Here is a 17,551-nt window from a genome sequence, read left to right as displayed (position 1 = left end):
AAATATCCGCTTTGTAACTTTCATAAAACCGCAGGAGCCAACTTCATAACTAGAAAAGAGCCCCAGATGTCAAGAGCTGGGTGAAAATTAATTTCCCTCTGTTTTTCCAAGAAGCATTAGTGAGACTGGTGAATGGACAGAACGGGTGTTCCGGTCGCGTTGAAGTCCATTACAATGGAATATGGGGAACAGTCTGTGATGATGAGTGGGGCATAAATGATGCAGAGGTTGTGTGCAGACAGCTTGGATGTGGGCAGGCCATTGAGGCCCCCAGGAATGCCCAGTTTGGTCCAGGCTCCGGAAGTATTCTCCTGGATGACGTGCAGTGCAGAGGGAACGAATCCTCTCTGTTGCAGTGCTCGTACCGCGTGTGGGGCACACATAACTGTGGCCACCATGAGGATGCCAGTGTCATCTGCTCAGGAACTCAGATTTCTATTATTTTCATATGAATTGTATTTTAGCGGAATTACATTCAATCCTCTAGGTGGGATACTCATCCTTATAGGCGATTCCAGGGGCAACTACAGGGAAGGAAGCACATGGCAACATGACTGCAATGTGCCCTGGGTACCATGTTGCCCAATAGTCCATACAGAGGCCTGTGAGCTCCAGTAATCTCTGCTTCCCTAAAATCCTGTGTGCTCTGAAGGGTTTGGAGTTGAACCCTTGGTTCTTCTGCAAGGGGGAATTAAACTGCAAGAAACAAAGAAGAACCTTTTGGTTCTTTTCTTCTTCTAGGCCCCCATCACATTGTTCTCCGCACAGCAGCAAGTGATTTAGCTCATTGTAATAGAATATCTGAGATGTAATTTTACTTTATTTTTTCTAGTAGCTCAATGTTTATTGAAATGTCTCTTTTGTAAAATATTTAATTTTGCCTTTTGTTTTCTTTCTTTGTTTACCAGCTTCTTCACCTACCACACAGGAGCCCATTATTACATGTAAGTTTGTATTCCAATTTAAAGAGTTACCTATTATTTCAGAGGGCACGTACTGGATTCCTGTCTCCACTGCTTTAGAAACATACCTGCATTCCAATGGAAAGAGCAGATATCTGCAGAAGTAAAGCCATTTTCTTCTTCTCTGGCTTCCATACTATTTTGACAGTAGAGAATTATTCCATAGTTGGCTCCTTTTTTCGTCCTCCTTAGCCCTTTTCTACACCTATAGGGTGTTTTGCACTGATGTGCCACTACATAAATAACTACTGGCGAAAATTCCTAGTTTAGATGAGCTGCACCAATGCAACATGTGCTTTGTACGAAATCGTTTCACCCCAGGTTTGAAACTAGGCCTAAATCATATTCCAGTGTTCTTTTCCCAGCATTATGTGAACAGGCAGTGGTGGATTTAGAGGTAGTGGGGCCCTGTGCCCAGTTTTATTTTTGGGGCCCCCACAACGCAACCCAGCCAAGAAAAAGAACATTCTCTCTTATCTCCTCTGCTCCTCTGTTTTTCATTCTTTTTTTCTTCCTCCTCCTTCTCTATTATAAGTAATAGACAACAAAAACAATCAAGGTACCTTACTTTATTTTCATTTTCTTCCTAACTTTTTTTTCACAGATCACTTGAAAAGTGTTGAGGGTCTCAGCGAACCACTTAATGATCTTTCCAAATATTGTTTGTACCGTTATTTACTATTGTAAAGTGCTTTGGAGAAGAGCGCTTTATAAAAAAAACCATCATAACCTTTCCTCAGTCCATCTGAATGGAGTTCTCGGACCATAGTTTGAGAACTTCTGGTCTAGATGAAATTTGCATTATCCTAATGTGAAAAATGTGTAAAGATAAAAAGTATAGAAGATGCATGAATGGAAAAATAAAAGTTAACTTCCTCTGAAGAAACTTATTCAATTTGAAAAAAAATATTTATTCAGATAGCTTTTTTTGCACACTTTTTCTTTACAAAATCATCAACTAAGTAATCATAAGTAATATTTTGTAAAGAGGCACTTTCAGTTGTCAATATTGCTGAACTTGTCAAATGTTCCCAACTCATCGTATTTCGCAAATAATTTTTAACTCAGTTTAATACAGAAAAAGAACGTTCACCAGAAGCATTTGTGATAGTTATTGTTTTAAATATTTTCAGAATGGATTCTACATTTGGAAAGGTTGCCTGCAAACCGTCACGTACAAGTCTGTACAAATCAACTGGTGATCTTGAAGCATAGACCTCATCATAAAATGAATGAAATGTTTCACTTCATCTTCAAGAAGATTTATGTCTATGTCCTCCCGGTAGAATTCACTTAATTTCTTACTGTAGTGGCTTTTAGCATTTTTGTCCATACTTCTGTTAAAAAACACACAAAATAAATCAACAGTTTTCTTTAGAGATTCACTTCTACTCTGCAATTGCACTATTATTGTGTCACAAATAACATTGACTGTCTCAACGATTATCTTCTCTTTCCCTTTTAAATGGATTTCATTGTCTCTAAGTTCATCAAAAAATAACTTCCTGGTTTTTTTACGTTTCTCATCAGATATATCAGAGGAACCTATATTTTCTGTTAACGTTAGTGCCTCTGCTTCCACCGAGCTATAGTCATTTCAAACTTCTATGACAAAACTTGTAACTGAGGCTAACAATTGTGAAGCATTCAATAAATTTGTATCAACCTTTTGCAGCGATTTACTGATGTCATTAATTCTTTGAAGTAAAGTTCCACAAAAGAGTGAAAACAGCAATATCGTACTTTTCAAACTTTTCTGCAAAGGATTTTGCTTCAGTTTTCACAGATGGTTTTTCAGAATTTGATGTGGCCCCACGCTGGCTGGCCCGGAGAAGCAGGCAGAGACCCGCGTGCACTGAACACCCACCTGAAGGTGTGTGTGTGTGGAGGGGGTGGGCACAGTTCCATCGGCGGCCACCTGAGCGCCCTGCTGCCTCCACGCGCTCATCTCTGCTCACCTTCCCCGGCCGGCCCCCCTGCCTGCGGGCACTGCACCGGCTCCTGCGGCCAGCCCCATTCCCCGGCCATGCCCCTCCCCCCCCGCCGTCATTGGGGGGGTGGGGAGAATGCCAGGGCATGGTATGTTTTGCGGTAAATCCACCCCTGTCAACAGGCACATGCATGTCGCTGGGAATTGTCATGTTAAGTAATGGCTGAGGCAGAACCAGTGAGGAAAGGGCAGAGAAACCGAGCACAGACCTTGCATGGAACCCATCAGACACAGGCTAGGGTTGTGTTTTATTAATTCCTGACAAGCAAATTGTGGGTTAGGAAAAGATCTTCCCTGTTCCTTCCCTGCCAGACTGAAATCAGTCATTTGGGTGTGTATATTGGTGACAAGACTGAAATGCTGTACCCGTCTTTTTTATTTATCTGTGACTGTTATGTGCACCTAAGGCCAGATACACTCCTATGGCCACAGTAGCATCTGTATGCACCTTTCTGGGCATATGGAGGGGAGGCTGCCACAGAGAGTAAATCAGCGCATCACACGTCTAGCTTGGTTCAGCCCTCACTTGGGCTGTCACTTCTAATTTTGAGGCTGCATCAGCTGGCTCCAGGTTCCTCGTGGAGAAGGGTTTGCATGACTTTGCCTACACACCAGACAGATTGACCATGACCCCAGAGAGTGAAAAGAGCATAATTCATGTTGCACAAAATGTAAAATAATGGGATTTCCCAAACTATTGTGATTTAATAATTAATAATAATGTAAATAAAGGCACGATTTGGATGCAGATGCAAAGTTCTGATAAGCTAGTGTAACCCACAGACCTCCTTGGTGTGGTTCTCTGTTCTCTCTAGTAGCACCAAGACCACTTGGAGATTATTGAGTTTGCTCTACAGCCTTAGCTAAGGGCTGTGTGGCTTTTAGCTCATGCAGTGGAGGTTCATGCTCTAGAGGTCCCAGATTCAATCCCGCCCACCGATGACTGGGGTCTGTCGGTGTTGCAAGTAGGGGCTCATCCGGGATTTCAACTGGAAAGACTCCGAAGCTCAGGACGCACTTCCTCAGCTAGGGGAAGTATGTAACCCACACACCACCTGGGTGTGGTTCTCTGTCCCCTCTAGTGGCACTGAGACCACTTAGAGATTTATGAGTCTGTTCTACAGCCTTAGCTAAGGGCCATGTGGCTTTTAGCTCATGCACTTAGCTCTAGAGGTCCCAGGTTCGATCCCACCCGCCGACAATGAGGGTCTCTTGGTCTTACACTAGCACTCCAACCTAATGTGATGCCTTTCTTCAGATGTGAAAAACCTTTACCCAGTTTGCACAATAGTGTGACAGCTACTAAAGTGGAGCTTTTATTTTCTTTCATGTATCTGGCCAGTTCCTGCATCAACAGGTATTTCTTAGTTGGGTTCAGTATAATTATCAGAATCTTTCAACTCTCATTTGACAGTGAGGGGCTGCTTCTTCAGCCCTTAACCAAGCTGAAAAGGATTTGTCCTTCATTGGTCCCATTAAAGACAATCCCTTCCTCCACAAATACTCCTGCTTGAGAGAATCGACTTTAGTCTACTCACCTAAGTGAGTGCTGCGCAACATGAGTAAGGGTTTCAGAGGCAGATAACTGTTAAATTGGCATAACACTGCTTGTGTTTATCAAATCAGTGGCAAATCCCCATTGCTTTCAATATCTGTGTGTGGGTTAGTAGTAATGTTGAAGCTCTGTGTTAGTATAGTTTAGTAGAAAATAATTCAATTAAATAAAAAAAATCAGCCTTGCAATCTTAATAATATCACAATATCCACCTACAATCAATGAAGTCATGCTTATAAAGAGGCTCAACCATGACCAATAATGCAAAATTTAAGAAATAATATTATTTATAAGATTATTGAAATAGAACATTACTGCCCACACAAATTACATGCAACAGTTATATTTTGAGGAGTCTATTCATACCAGCTTGCAAATCACTTCAGGCATCAATTCTCCAGGAAAAAGGAGTCACTCGCTTACATTTTCCTGGTATTTCAAATCATCCAGGGCCTTTTTTAAAAGTGTGCAGGTAATTTTGCACCTAATTTGGCATCCTGTTACCAAAATTGTATGTGCATACTGTGTTGTTTTGATTACAGTTGTCCTCCTCGTGGACTTCTGGCTGGATGTGATGTGTAAGTGTGGTCATTTTTCCTGGTACAGAAGTGAGTACACAAATTAGACCACACATAAAGTAGTTCCACATTTTTATCGAGCTATGGGCTTCAGATGTTTTCAGATGCAACCTTAGTTTGTCCTCCTTTAGTGAGAAGAACAAGGAAGTAAAAGAAGTCTCTAAACCTACATACTCTAGAATACTATAATTCAAATCAATGAAAGAAGAAAGATTCCTTGGGTCCGATGTATCAAAACTAATGGATTTTGAATCCTCACAACAAAACTATTTCTGAAAAACCTAGTGATCAACATTTATTTTCAGAAGTTATTCACTGAAATATTTCATTACATTTCATTTTGAACACGAGACACTCCCTCTCATTCTAGTCCTCCCACCCTCATATCCAAGATGGAGTTTAAACAGCTACACGTGCAACAGTGAGATAGCAGGGCTCACTCAGCACCTCCTACTATTTTAGGACAAACACATGTTAAGTGTGCCGGTCCACAGAGCAAGAGCACCACCCTGTTACAAGGGGTTCTTAGTTGGAGGTGGAGAACTGGTAGTAGACTGAATATAACTTAGTGAAGAGTGAAGCCTTGGGGGAAAACAAAAACAGAGTAAACTCTACTCAGAATAGAAACATGAAATCTAAATCTTTTAACCAACACCCCAGTCTATTCATTCTTTTCCTCAACTTTCTGACAGCCGCTGCAGATTACACGACACCAGAAACAGATAGCTCCTCTTCATCCACTTTCGCGCCAGAGAGCACTGGGGCAATATCTACCCCACAACCACTGACTACAGCTAATGAAGGTAAGGGAAATTGGAGTGTGAACATAATCTAAGAAAAATGCTAGAAAAAGTTATACTGTTAAATAAATAGGCAGGACCAGATGCCATTCAGTCAAGCTTTCTAAAGTAGCTCAGCTGTGACCAAAACCGCAAAATTTTAGAAATTATTCTCTCCAAGTATAATTTTTACTTTTCTTTAATTGCTTTTTAATTAGTGACTGTTTATAGTACTGAGAATTCATTTTTTTTTTATTGTTCCGCATTAATACATACTGGTTACAGAACCCCAGGACAATCTGGTAAAACATTTAAATAATTTCTGGTATGTACTTTAAAATATCTAGAAATGTCTTTCTGCTAGATTTTTTTTTTTTTGCAGCCTTCTTTCTTAACTTCTGCAGTCTTTTGGGTTTCTGCCACTTCCCAAATGACTACTGTGTCACCAGTCCTCCAGAAATGGAGCCAAGTGTCTTCTCATTCTATCTCTTTTCTATCACTCCCTACCTAAATTTTGAATGTTCCTCTTTGAACTCACTAAATCAAGTGATATTACCAGAGGACTAAACAAAGGAAGATACACAACTGATCTTCAAAAGATCTATAGATATAATGTGAGAAACAACATTCTAACCTCGGTATAAGGTGCATTTTTTTTTATTTTTTTATTTTTTGGTAAATTAAACATGAGACAGTCATCCACCAAGGGGACAATGCATGAGCAGGACAGAAATATTAAACATAAATGGGAGTTTTCCCAATATCTCTAGCAGTAAGAGACTCAGCCAAATAAAATGCAGATAGTTATTGTTTATGCGTTTACATTTTCTAATGGAGCCACATCACTTCCTGTTGTTTAAGTTACAGGGCCCTTTTGAAAAGAGAATAAAATGTTTGCAGTGTTTTGAAATGTTAGGTGGTAAAGAAGATGAGCATAAACTTACAATATTAACTTCTAGGTTTGCCCCTTAAAAATCCAGTCCTGAACTAATGCTGTCAATGACAAAAGTCCCCCAATTGCAAATCAAATAATAATTTGTAATTAACATTGAAATATAACTTTGACCCACATCTCCACAAGCAAAAGGTTTTTTTCCCCACAAAACATGAAATCTAAATCTTTTAAACAACACCCCAATTCTAGGTGCTATTACTAGATGCTAGTTCTATCTATTAATTTCTTTCCTCGTCTTTCTGACAGCTGCTGTGGATTACACAACACTGGAAACAGTTAACTCCTTTTCATCCACCTCCGCACCAGAGAGCACTGGGGCAATATCTACCCCAGAATCACTGACTACAGCTAATGAAGGTAAGGGACAATCAGAGTGTGAACATAATGTAAGAAAAATGCTGGAATAAGTTATACAGTTAAATAAATAAGTAGGACCAGATGCCATTCAGTCATGCTTTCTAAACAGGCTCAGCCATGACCAAAAATATAAAATTTAAGAAATTATATTAGTAATAATATTTGCATGAAAAATAAAAGACATAGAATTAGGACATTACTGCCCACAAAAATTACATGCAACAATTATACTTCGAAGAGTTTATTAATATATCCCTACAAACCAGATTATCGAATTGTTTCAGGCATTTGGTAAGTACATATGGTGCCACATAGAGATCTCGGGCATGACCACTTTAATATGTAGAAGAAAGGAAATAATTTGGCATTATGACATCACAATTCAGAAAGGGAAGTTTTCCGCTGGATGTGGAAATGGGCATCTTGTCTCTTTTCCTCAACTTTCTGACAGCCGCTGCAGATTACACGACACCAGAAACAGATAGCTCCTCTTCATCCACTTTTGAGCCAGAGACCACTTGTCTCTGAAACTTACAGAAAATTGACTATTGTTGCTCTCACTATCACAAATGCTTAGGCAAAGTTGAATATTGACATGGCTAGCCATGCTGTGTATTGCTTACATGGGTTTCTCTGCTGGTGGAGGTATGATTGTCCGTGCTTCCTTCCATGCAGAATTTTTACTTGCTTTAATTGCTTTCTTTTAACTCACTTCCACTTTTGCTCCTTAAGAACCCAGTCCTGAACCAACAATGTCAATGACAAAAGCTTCCTAATTTCAATTCTATAGGACTTTATTATTAACTTTACAATACAATTTTGACCCACATCTGCACAAGCGGAAGGCTACTGCGTTAACTCATTTTTCCACAAAACATTAAATTTAAATCTTTTAACCAATACCCCCAGTTCTCAGAGCCATGACTAGTTCTTTCTCTTAATTTCTTTCCTCATCTTTCTGACAGTAGCTGTGGATTACACAACACTGGAAAGAGATCACTCCTTTTCATCCACTTTCATGCCAGAGAACACTGGAGCAATATCTACCCCAGAATCACTGACTACACCTAATGAAGGTAGGGAACAATCAGAGCGTGAACATAATGTTAAAAAGTGCTGTAATACGTTATACAGTTAAATAAAAAGGGAGGACCACATGCCATTCATTCATGCTTCCTAAAGTAGCTCAGCCATAACCAAAAATGCAAAATTTTAGAAATGATTCTTTCCATGTAGATGGATAATTTTTACTTTTCTTTTAATCACTTCTCTAGTGCAGTAAGTGGTAGCACTATTAGGCTTTAATCTTCTATGTGGAACTGCCACTAGAGGAAATGAGGACACACACTTTGTCAGCGTGTTTCACAGCTATTTGCTAGACAACAGAAGAATGCTGAGAATGCTCAGGAATAATGGGTTCCATTCCACATTCTAGAGGGGAACTTGCTGTAGTGCTTTCAGACCCTTCTGCCCCTTTCCCTGCCCCAGTCTCTCCCTGTTCCTTCAATATTTATCCCCTCGACTACTGTCCACGTCCCTTTTCCTGAGTCTATCGTGCCTGGCTCCCTGCCCACTCTTATCTTTCCCCTGGCTCCTGCCCTTCTCCCATCACCTATTCATTTTTTTCTGTTCTCTTTTTGTGTTACCAGCTCCTCCATTTACCACAGAGAAGTCCATTACAACTTGAAAGTATTTCCTTAGCTTTGCCTTGCTAAACTTTTACACCTGATCCATTTTAAATGTTAGTTTAAAGAGTAGCCTATAATTTCATAATGAATTTCATAGACTTGGGTAAAAGTTTCAAAAGTATCTAAGTGACTTGGAAGAATAATTCCAATTTTCAGTACCCTCGGCTTCACAGTTCAAGCTCCAGCTTGAGCCCGAATGTCTGCACAGATATTTTTAGTGCTCTGGCGCGAGCCCCACAAGCCTGAGTCTATACACTGGGCTCTGAGGGCTTGTCTACACTTACCGGGGGATCCATGAGTGACGATTGATGCATGGGAGATCGATTTAGTGGGTCTAGTGAAGACCCGCTAAATCGACCGCAGATTGCTCTCCTGTCAACTCCTGTATTCCACCAGATCGAGAAGAGTTGGGGCAGTTGACAGGAGAGTGTCTCCCGTTGACATCATGTAGTGTGGACCCGTGGTAAGCAGATCTAAGCTACGTCGATTTGAGTTACGCTATTCACGTAACTCAAATTGTGTAGCTTAGATCGAATTTCCCCTGTCGTGTAGACAAGGCCAACTCACTGCCCCAGGATCCTGCTTGCCCTGTAGATGTACCCATGGATTCCTAGGTGCCTAAGTCCCTTTTGCAAATGGAACTTAAGCTCCACAGTCACTTAGGTGCTTTTGAAAATGTCTCCCCTCGTCTCCAGTTCTTTACATACATATAACCCAAAAGATCAGAAACCTGCAGACATTAGTACAAACTCTGTCCCAGTCCAGCCATCTTTTAGATATTTTCAGTAGGATATTATCCTATAGTTGGCTCCATTTCAAATTCTTCCATCTTATTTTCTGGTATCCTTTCACCATAGATGATCTGTACTGGAGTATCTAAATCACTCGGAATTGTTATATTAGTTAAATGCAGAACAAACAGGAAAAGAGCAAATAGTCTTAATTTATTATAAGACACCCACACCACCAAATATACAATCTTTTGTTTTGTATCATTAGTTTCACAGCAGTCAAATGGTGTTTTAAATAATTCTTTTGAGTCCAGAGGAAATTCCTCACTTATCTTTTTTAACTTGTTTATAAAGTGCTGTGCACATCTATCGCACTATATAAATATCAAAGAGACTATTTTCAGCTGTGATTAATAATTCAAAGTCTTAGAGTAAATGCAGATCACCGGATATGTACAGGAGAACGTGTCTGATTGCTCACAAACCGCCTGGGTATTTTTGTGGTCAAGGGAAGACACCAACAGGTATCAAGTACTTAGAGACAACTCCTATTTGCCACTCTCCCCAGAGAACCGAGTGCTGATAGTGTGTCTGGTGGGAAGAGGAAGGAATGTAGCCAGAGTGCATTGCAGTCCAGTAATCCCCAACTAGGGGCTAGTACCTTGAGGATCATTGACAGGGCAGGCCCAGCCCAATGGTTTTGGGGCCAGGGAAAGAATCCAGGAACCATTACTGACTTACTAGTGACTCTTCTTTCAACTACACTCAGCAGAATCTGTTCATAATACAAAATCTGGCCATCAATTTCCTTTCTCTGATGATAAAAAATAAAACCTTGACCCAGCTAACAGATTCTAGTGGCTACTACAGAACCTTATTTTCTTTTATGTCTCTTGTATTTCAGATTACACAACCTCAGCCACACGGGGTATTTCCTTATCACTGAGACTGGTGAATGGACAGGACGGGTGTTCCGGTCATGTTGAAGTCCATTACAATGGAAGCTGGGAACAGTCTGTGATGATGCCTGGGACATAAATGATGCAGAGATTGTGTGCAGACAGCTTGGATGTGGGCAGGCCATTGAGGCCCCCAGGAATGCCCAGTTTGGTCCAGGCTCCGGAAGTATTCTCCTGGATGACGTACAGTGCAGAGGGAATGAATCCTCTCTGTTGCAGTGCTTGCATCGAGGGTGGGGCACACATAACTGTGGCCACCGTGAGGATGCCAGTGTCATCTGCTCAGGTACTCAGATTTCTATTATTTTCATATGAATTGTATTTTAGCGGAATTACATTCAATCCTCCAGGTGGGAAACTCATCCTTATAGGCGATTCCAGGGGCAACTACAGGGAAGGAAGCACATGGCAACGTGACTGCAATGTGCCCTGGGTACCATGTTGCCCAATAGTCCATACAGAGGCCTGTGAGCTCCAGTAATCTCTGCTTCCCTAAAATCCTGTGTGCTCTGAAGTGTTTGGAGTTGAACCCTTGGTTCTTCTGCAAGGGGAAATTAAATGGCAAGAAATGAAGAGGTACTTTCCCCCTTCCAGGCTCTCATCACATTGTTTTCCCCACAGCAGCAAGTGATCTAGCTTACTGCAAGAGCACATGTCGGATGTAATTTCACTTTATTTTCACCAGTAACTGAAAGTTTATTCAAACATCTGTTTTGTAAGTATTGAATTTTGGCTTTTGTTTTCTTTATTTATTTACCAGCTTCTTCGCCTACCACACAGGTGCCCATTACTACATGTAAGTTTGTATTCCAATTTAAAGAGTGGCCTGTGATTTCACAGGGCATGTACTGGATTCCTGTCTCCACTGCTTTATAGAAACATATCTGCATTCCAATGGAAAGAGCAGATATCTGCAGAAGTAAAGCCATTTTCTTCTTCTCTGGCTTCCATACTATTTGGACAGTAGAGAATGATTCCATAGGTGGCTCCTTTTTCAGTCCTCCGAAGCCCTTGTCTACACTGATGTGCCACTACGTAAGCAACTACTGGCGAAAATTCCTAGTTTAGATGAGCTGCACCAATGCAACATGTGCTGTATACCAAACGGTCTCACCCCAGGTTTGAAAGTAGGCCTAAATCATTTTCAAGTGTCCTATTCCCACCATAATGTGAACACGCATGTGCATGTCGCCGGGAATTGTCATGTTAGGTAATGGCTGAGGCAGCACCAGTGAGGACAGGGCAGAGACACAAAGCACAGACCTCGCATGGAACCCATCAGATACAGGCTAGGGTTGTGTTTTATTAACTCCTAACAAGCAAATTTTGAGTTAATAAACAGCTTTCCTGTTCCTTCCCTGCCAGACTGAAATCAGTCTGAGCTAGACTGAACTGCTGGACCAGATACACTCCTATGGGCACAGTAGCATCTGTATGCACCTTTCTGGGCACATGGAGGGGAGACCGCCACAGAGGGTAAATCAGCACATAACACAGTTAGCCTGGTTCAGTCCTCATTGGGCTGTCACTTCAGCTGCCACTTCCTAAATTTGAGGCTACATTAGCTGGCTCCGGGTTTCTCGCACACAGAGGTTTGTATTTTTTTCCCCACATTCCAGACAGATTGACCACAACCCCAGAGAGTGAAAAGAGCATAATTCATGTTGTACAAAATGTCAAATAATAAGATTTCCCAAGATATTATGATTGATTAATTAATAATAATGTAATGGATTGTAATCATTTGGATGTGGACGCAAAGTTCTGACTGGCTAGCACTCCAACCTCATGTGCTGCCTTTCTTCAGATGTGAAAACCTTTATCCGGTTTGCACAATATTGTGACAAATACTAACGCGGGGCTTTTATTTTCTTTCATGTACCTGGCCAGTTCCTGAAGAGCACACCGCATCCAAAACAACAGCTATCTATTAGTTGGGTTCAGTACAATTATCAGAATCTTTCCACTCACATTTGACAGTGAGGGGCTGCTTCTCTAGCCCTTAACCATGCTGAAAAGGATTCATCCTTTCGTGGTGAAACTGAAGACAAGTAGATGCCTTCCTCATACAAATACTCCATCCTGAGAGAATCCCACTCAAGTCTAATCGCCTAAGTGAGTGCTGCTCAACATGAGTAAGGGTTTCAGAGGCGGGTCTTGAGTGACATGTACCAATGCGGATAACTGATGAATTGGCATAACACTGCTTGTGTTTATCAAATCAGTTGCACATTCCCATCACTTTCAATAGCTGTGTGTGGGTTAGTAGTAATGTTGAAGGACTGTGTTAGTATATTTTAGTAGAAAATAATTTAATAATTAAATCAGAAATAATCAACCTTGCAGTCTTAATAATATCACAATATCCACTTACAATCAAGGAAGTGAATGGCAGCATAAATACAATGTATCCATGGTGCCACATAGCCAATGCTTCAATTAGTCCACTGTAGTAGGCTATATCTCTCTAGTGACCCTCTCGGAAGAAGGTGGGTGCTGCTCCTGTCTCAGAGTCTGGGGTGCAGCCCTCCATCTCTGTGGATCAGGGCCCCCTTTTGAGGGGGCATTAAAGTAATCCATACAAAAAATCAATAGGCTTCTGAAGACCACAAAAATAAAGTCCTAGGCCCTCAGGAAGCCAAAGAAGACAGGTTCTTCTCTTTTCTGAGAGGGCCTGGGTGGCCAAAGCTCTCAAGGAGTTTTCCAGTCAGGAACCCCTTCTTCCAAGGGACAGGGAGCTCTGACTTGCAATCCTGCTGGCCTGAGCAAGAATCCTCCTTTTTAAGGGTCTACCCATCTCGAGGCCTCACAAGGCTTACAGGTGTGTTGCACTGAGGGTGATTGTGCCCAGAAGACAGCTTTAATTCTTTCCAGATGGGAGGTAGGGATCTGCCCCACTACATCCATACAGACGTTTGTGAGCTCCAGTGATGTCTGGTTCCATAAGACTGGATGCAAACTGCAAGGTTTGGAACTAAGCCTTCAATTTTTCTGCACGGAGGAATGGGCAAATCCTGCTCCTAATGGAAAAATGTGAATTGAACTGTATAAGAGGAAGGTGGTAATTTCCTCCCTCCAGCTCCCCATCCCATTGGTTTCCCCACAACAGCAATGAGCTGTTTCATTGTAATAGCTCATCCCACATATAACTGTACTTTATCTTGTCCAGCAACTGATAACATTTGTGTGTGTGTTGCATAAACTATTTAATGTTGTCTTTCATTTTCTTTCTGTAGTACTAACTCCTCCACCTATCACACAAGAGCCCAGTACCACAAGTAAGTGAGAGAATAGTATTTCTGTTTCCTTGCCTATTTGAAGACAGACTTGTAATTTCACAGTGTGTGTACTTGATTCCTATCTCCGTGGTTTACGTAAACTTGCCTACACTCCATAGTAAATCCATAGTGCTCTACTCTGGTTTCCTTACTAATCTGACAGTGGGAAATTATTCTGGTGTTGTCTCCTTTTCAAATTCCTCTCAACCCTAATCTATACTGGAGAGATTTCTTTTTAGCTATTCATTTAGCAGCACTGGTACAAATCTCTACTCCGGATGTGCTGCAAAAGTTCAAGTACCACTGAAGACTCTGGAATGCCTTACTCACATAGACATATCCAGACTTTGCCTTTCAAATGTCTTGCTTATTTTAGGACAGCCTTGGTGTTAGCACTAACTGAGTCTCAGTTAAATTTGTAGTTTGTTATATATTTTCCCTCTCTCTCTCTTTCAGGGATGATGTTCTAGATTATGTCTTTCCTTTCTCCAGTAACTCATAAAGTTCATTTCAATGTCTCTTTAATAAACATGCTACTTTCATGTTGTCGTCTTCTTTTTGAATTGCCAGCTGTACTCCCTACCACACAGCAGATGAGTACAACTAGTAAGTCTTTTGTCATTCTTGCCTTACAGAATGTTTTTTTCAACGTGTGATCCATGTTTACATGCCTATTTGAAGGGTAGCCCTTAAATTCACAGTGGATTTGCTGAATTTTCATTTCCACTTGAATACATATACACCTGTATTCAATGGATATAGCAGATATCTACAGAAGCAAATAAAATATTTTAATCTGGCTTTCTTTTCTGTTTGTTCAGCAGAAAATTACTCTGGGGTCAGCTCATTTTCTAGTCCCACTACAAATAATGGTGTGAACACACCTGTGTATGTCCCTGTATATGGTATCCATGGTACCTTCCCTATCAAATTTAATCATTTTATCTTAAACTGAATTTCTGTACCTATCTTTTTTTAATTTATCAGTGAACTGCTATGCCTACTGAGTGCCAGATTCACTGCCACCAACATGGGCCTTTCAGTTTATACCCATTTGAGTGGAGATTGGCACAGAGAGAGGATACCTTCAGAATTAGTGCATCTCCCCATTGATCTGTTGGTGTCCTGTCCCCCTGAGCAGGCTCCTGGTGGATCAGTGTTGTGGGGAGTTTGCAACATGACACACATACTGCTGATCAGTTTACCATCACCAGGGAATAACTATGGCCCCAAATGTTATTAGGGAACCATAATCATATTGTATAAATATAATGAGACCACCTAAGCCATTGTAATTAATTAATTAATCTAAGACATTATTTGGACTAGCACTGTAGCCCACTGTGCTTCCTTGCTTCAGCTAAGAAAAGTGTATCTAGTTTACAGATTCCTTGACTATTACTAAACTGTGCCTTCATTTTCTCTCATCTTTGTCAGTCTCTGACCATTACATGGCATCAGGAGCAACGGGTATTTATTAATTCATTTTATTGTAGTTATTTGTTTGCTCCAATGTATTTCCTTTTAAATACTACTAGTGTCTTCAAAGCTGGCTCCACTGACTTACTGTTTGAATGTCCCAGCTGACAAAAATAGATATTAAAGGAAAAAGGCTTTTGTCTGACATTCCCAGAAATCTGCTAAGCTTTAACTTGGAGTACAGTTTTGGAGAAGGTGATATGTGTTTTGGCCAAATTATATTAATCACAACAACCTGAGAAGAAAATAAACCATTACATATTTGGAGCCATATGTCATCCTAGAGCCAGATGGAATAAAATAAAAACTCCACCCCCAAACTTTTGTCCATTTTCTGTGCCACACGATACATATTAGAAACAAGGGGTTTCTGACCCTGCTGATGTCAATGGAAGATTTGCCACAGACATCCATGGGGCCAGGATTTCACTGTAAATCTTTAAACTTCAATGTATTCCATACTATGGTAGTGGTCATGTTTTCTTTTAGTATTGCATAATAAAAGTCTCATATACCCTGTATCTGCCCCCAAGAGAGCCAGAGACCTCGGTGGATGTACTATGTGTGGATCAATGACAAGATAGAAGCCTAAATCAGAAACACAGTGATGGTTTCCTCTAGTTTTGAAAATTAATTTCCCTGCTTTTCCAAACCACGTCGCTGACACTGGTGAGCAAAGAGGGCGGGTGTTCAGGTTGCATTGAAGACCCTTACAATGAAAGCTGGAGAACAATCTGTGATGATGGCTGGGATACAAAAGACACAGATATTGTGTACAGGCAGCTTGGGTGTGGACTGGTTATTTCAGCCCCAGTTAGTGCCCATTATGGAGAAGGCTCAGGAAGTATCCTCCTGAATGATGTGCAATGCAAGGGAGATGAATCTTTGGTCGTGCATAGACATAACTGTGGCCATCAAGAAAATGCCAGTGTAATATGTTCTAGTACTTCAGCGGGCTTTGTCTCAGACTCTGGGTTAGGTTTCCCTAAGAGGTATATCACTGCAGTGTTTGCTCATTTTTTGAACTAATATGTATTTCCAAGTTCAGTGCACCATTCAGATTATACAACCCACCAAATGCTTAGATAATGTGCTGGGGTCTCCTTGCCCAGTGGGCCACACGTTTTAAAAAGGCATCTTGGTTGTAACTACAAAATATGAGCACTTGTGTGCAAACAGTTAATGGAACATGGAAACTCTTCTCCAGCTGCAAAATAAGTATTTGAGCATGCAATTACCTGTCCATGCAGATATACACAAAGAGCTTAATCTTCTTCCCATTTAAACTAATAGTAATTCCCCTTTTCAATTTCAAGCAGCAATTTTTTTTCATTAGATTAGTCTTTGAAAACTGATGGTAAATGGCAGCTCTATTCATCAGAACATTTTCTATTAATATTTTCAAAATCCTTTTTAATTTAATTGCTTACGCTGTATGTTAATTGATTATGCTATAATCATAATAATAAATAATGCATGAAGCTTCATGAACTATCCTTAATTTTTGCCTTTTGTTATCTTCTTGCATAGCTCCTCCTGATAATACTGAAGCACCCAAGACACCTGGTAATATTTTCTTATCCTTCTTTTACTACTGTACTGCAAGCTTGGATAAGAGAAACTAGTTGGGAAAGCCTGATTAGGCCATTTTATTTGGTGTCTATTGCACCTGTTAGGCATATTTGGACCATCGTGGCTTTTCCTGATGGTCACTCACTGCCTTGGAGGCTGTTGCAGCCCATAAGCGATGGGTGACTTTCCAGTGTGACCCAGTAATACATTTTTAAAATTCCAAATATTCTGTGGTCCCAGTACTCACTGTGGTACACAGCCCCAGACAATGCAGACTTTAAATGTTGCAGTGTCAGAGACCAACAGTAAGGTGGCAGATATACTGAGCTCCAACAGAAAAGAATCTTCACTGTTAGGGAACTTCAGAGAAGCGTTGTCATGGAGGATGGCCAAGGAGTGGAAAGGGGGTCACAAACCCTCCAGGAACCAATCAAGAAAGGCAGGAAAGTAGGAGAAAAGAGTAAAAAGTTTTGAGATCCATCAGAGAAGGAAATGTGATAGACATCTGAAGACAATGGTGAAGCCAAAGAGGGATGCAGATTGTCCCATTAAACTGAGTCACAACATGTTTAAAGCAATGGCTCAAGCTCTACAGATTTTGGTAACAGCATGTTGCTCTAGTAGGAGAGCTGTGTTTTGGCAGCGTGCATGGAGAGAAGGAGCCAGTC

General features: G+C 40.8%; 1 protein-coding gene across 1 annotated transcript in view; it reads left to right on the top strand.

Annotated features, from left to right (window-relative positions):
• The window catches only part of LOC141991351 (scavenger receptor cysteine-rich domain-containing protein DMBT1-like), a 56,233-nt gene extending 42,393 nt beyond the window's left edge, over positions 1–13,840 (top strand). The window contains 5 exon segments of the mRNA XM_074959648.1: positions 115–426; positions 6,144–6,161; positions 10,539–10,601; positions 10,604–10,840; positions 13,791–13,840. Coding sequence (XP_074815749.1) covers positions 115–426; positions 6,144–6,161; positions 10,539–10,601; positions 10,604–10,840; positions 13,791–13,840 — 680 coding nt within the window.
• The last annotated feature ends 3,711 nt before the right edge of the window (positions 13,841–17,551 follow it).

This window comes from Natator depressus, chromosome 7 (genome assembly GCF_965152275.1).
Source record: "Natator depressus isolate rNatDep1 chromosome 7, rNatDep2.hap1, whole genome shotgun sequence".
NCBI lineage: Eukaryota > Metazoa > Chordata > Testudines > Cheloniidae > Natator > Natator depressus.
The sequence above is the reverse complement of the archived record's forward strand: the minus strand, read 5'-3'. Positions and strand labels throughout refer to the sequence as shown.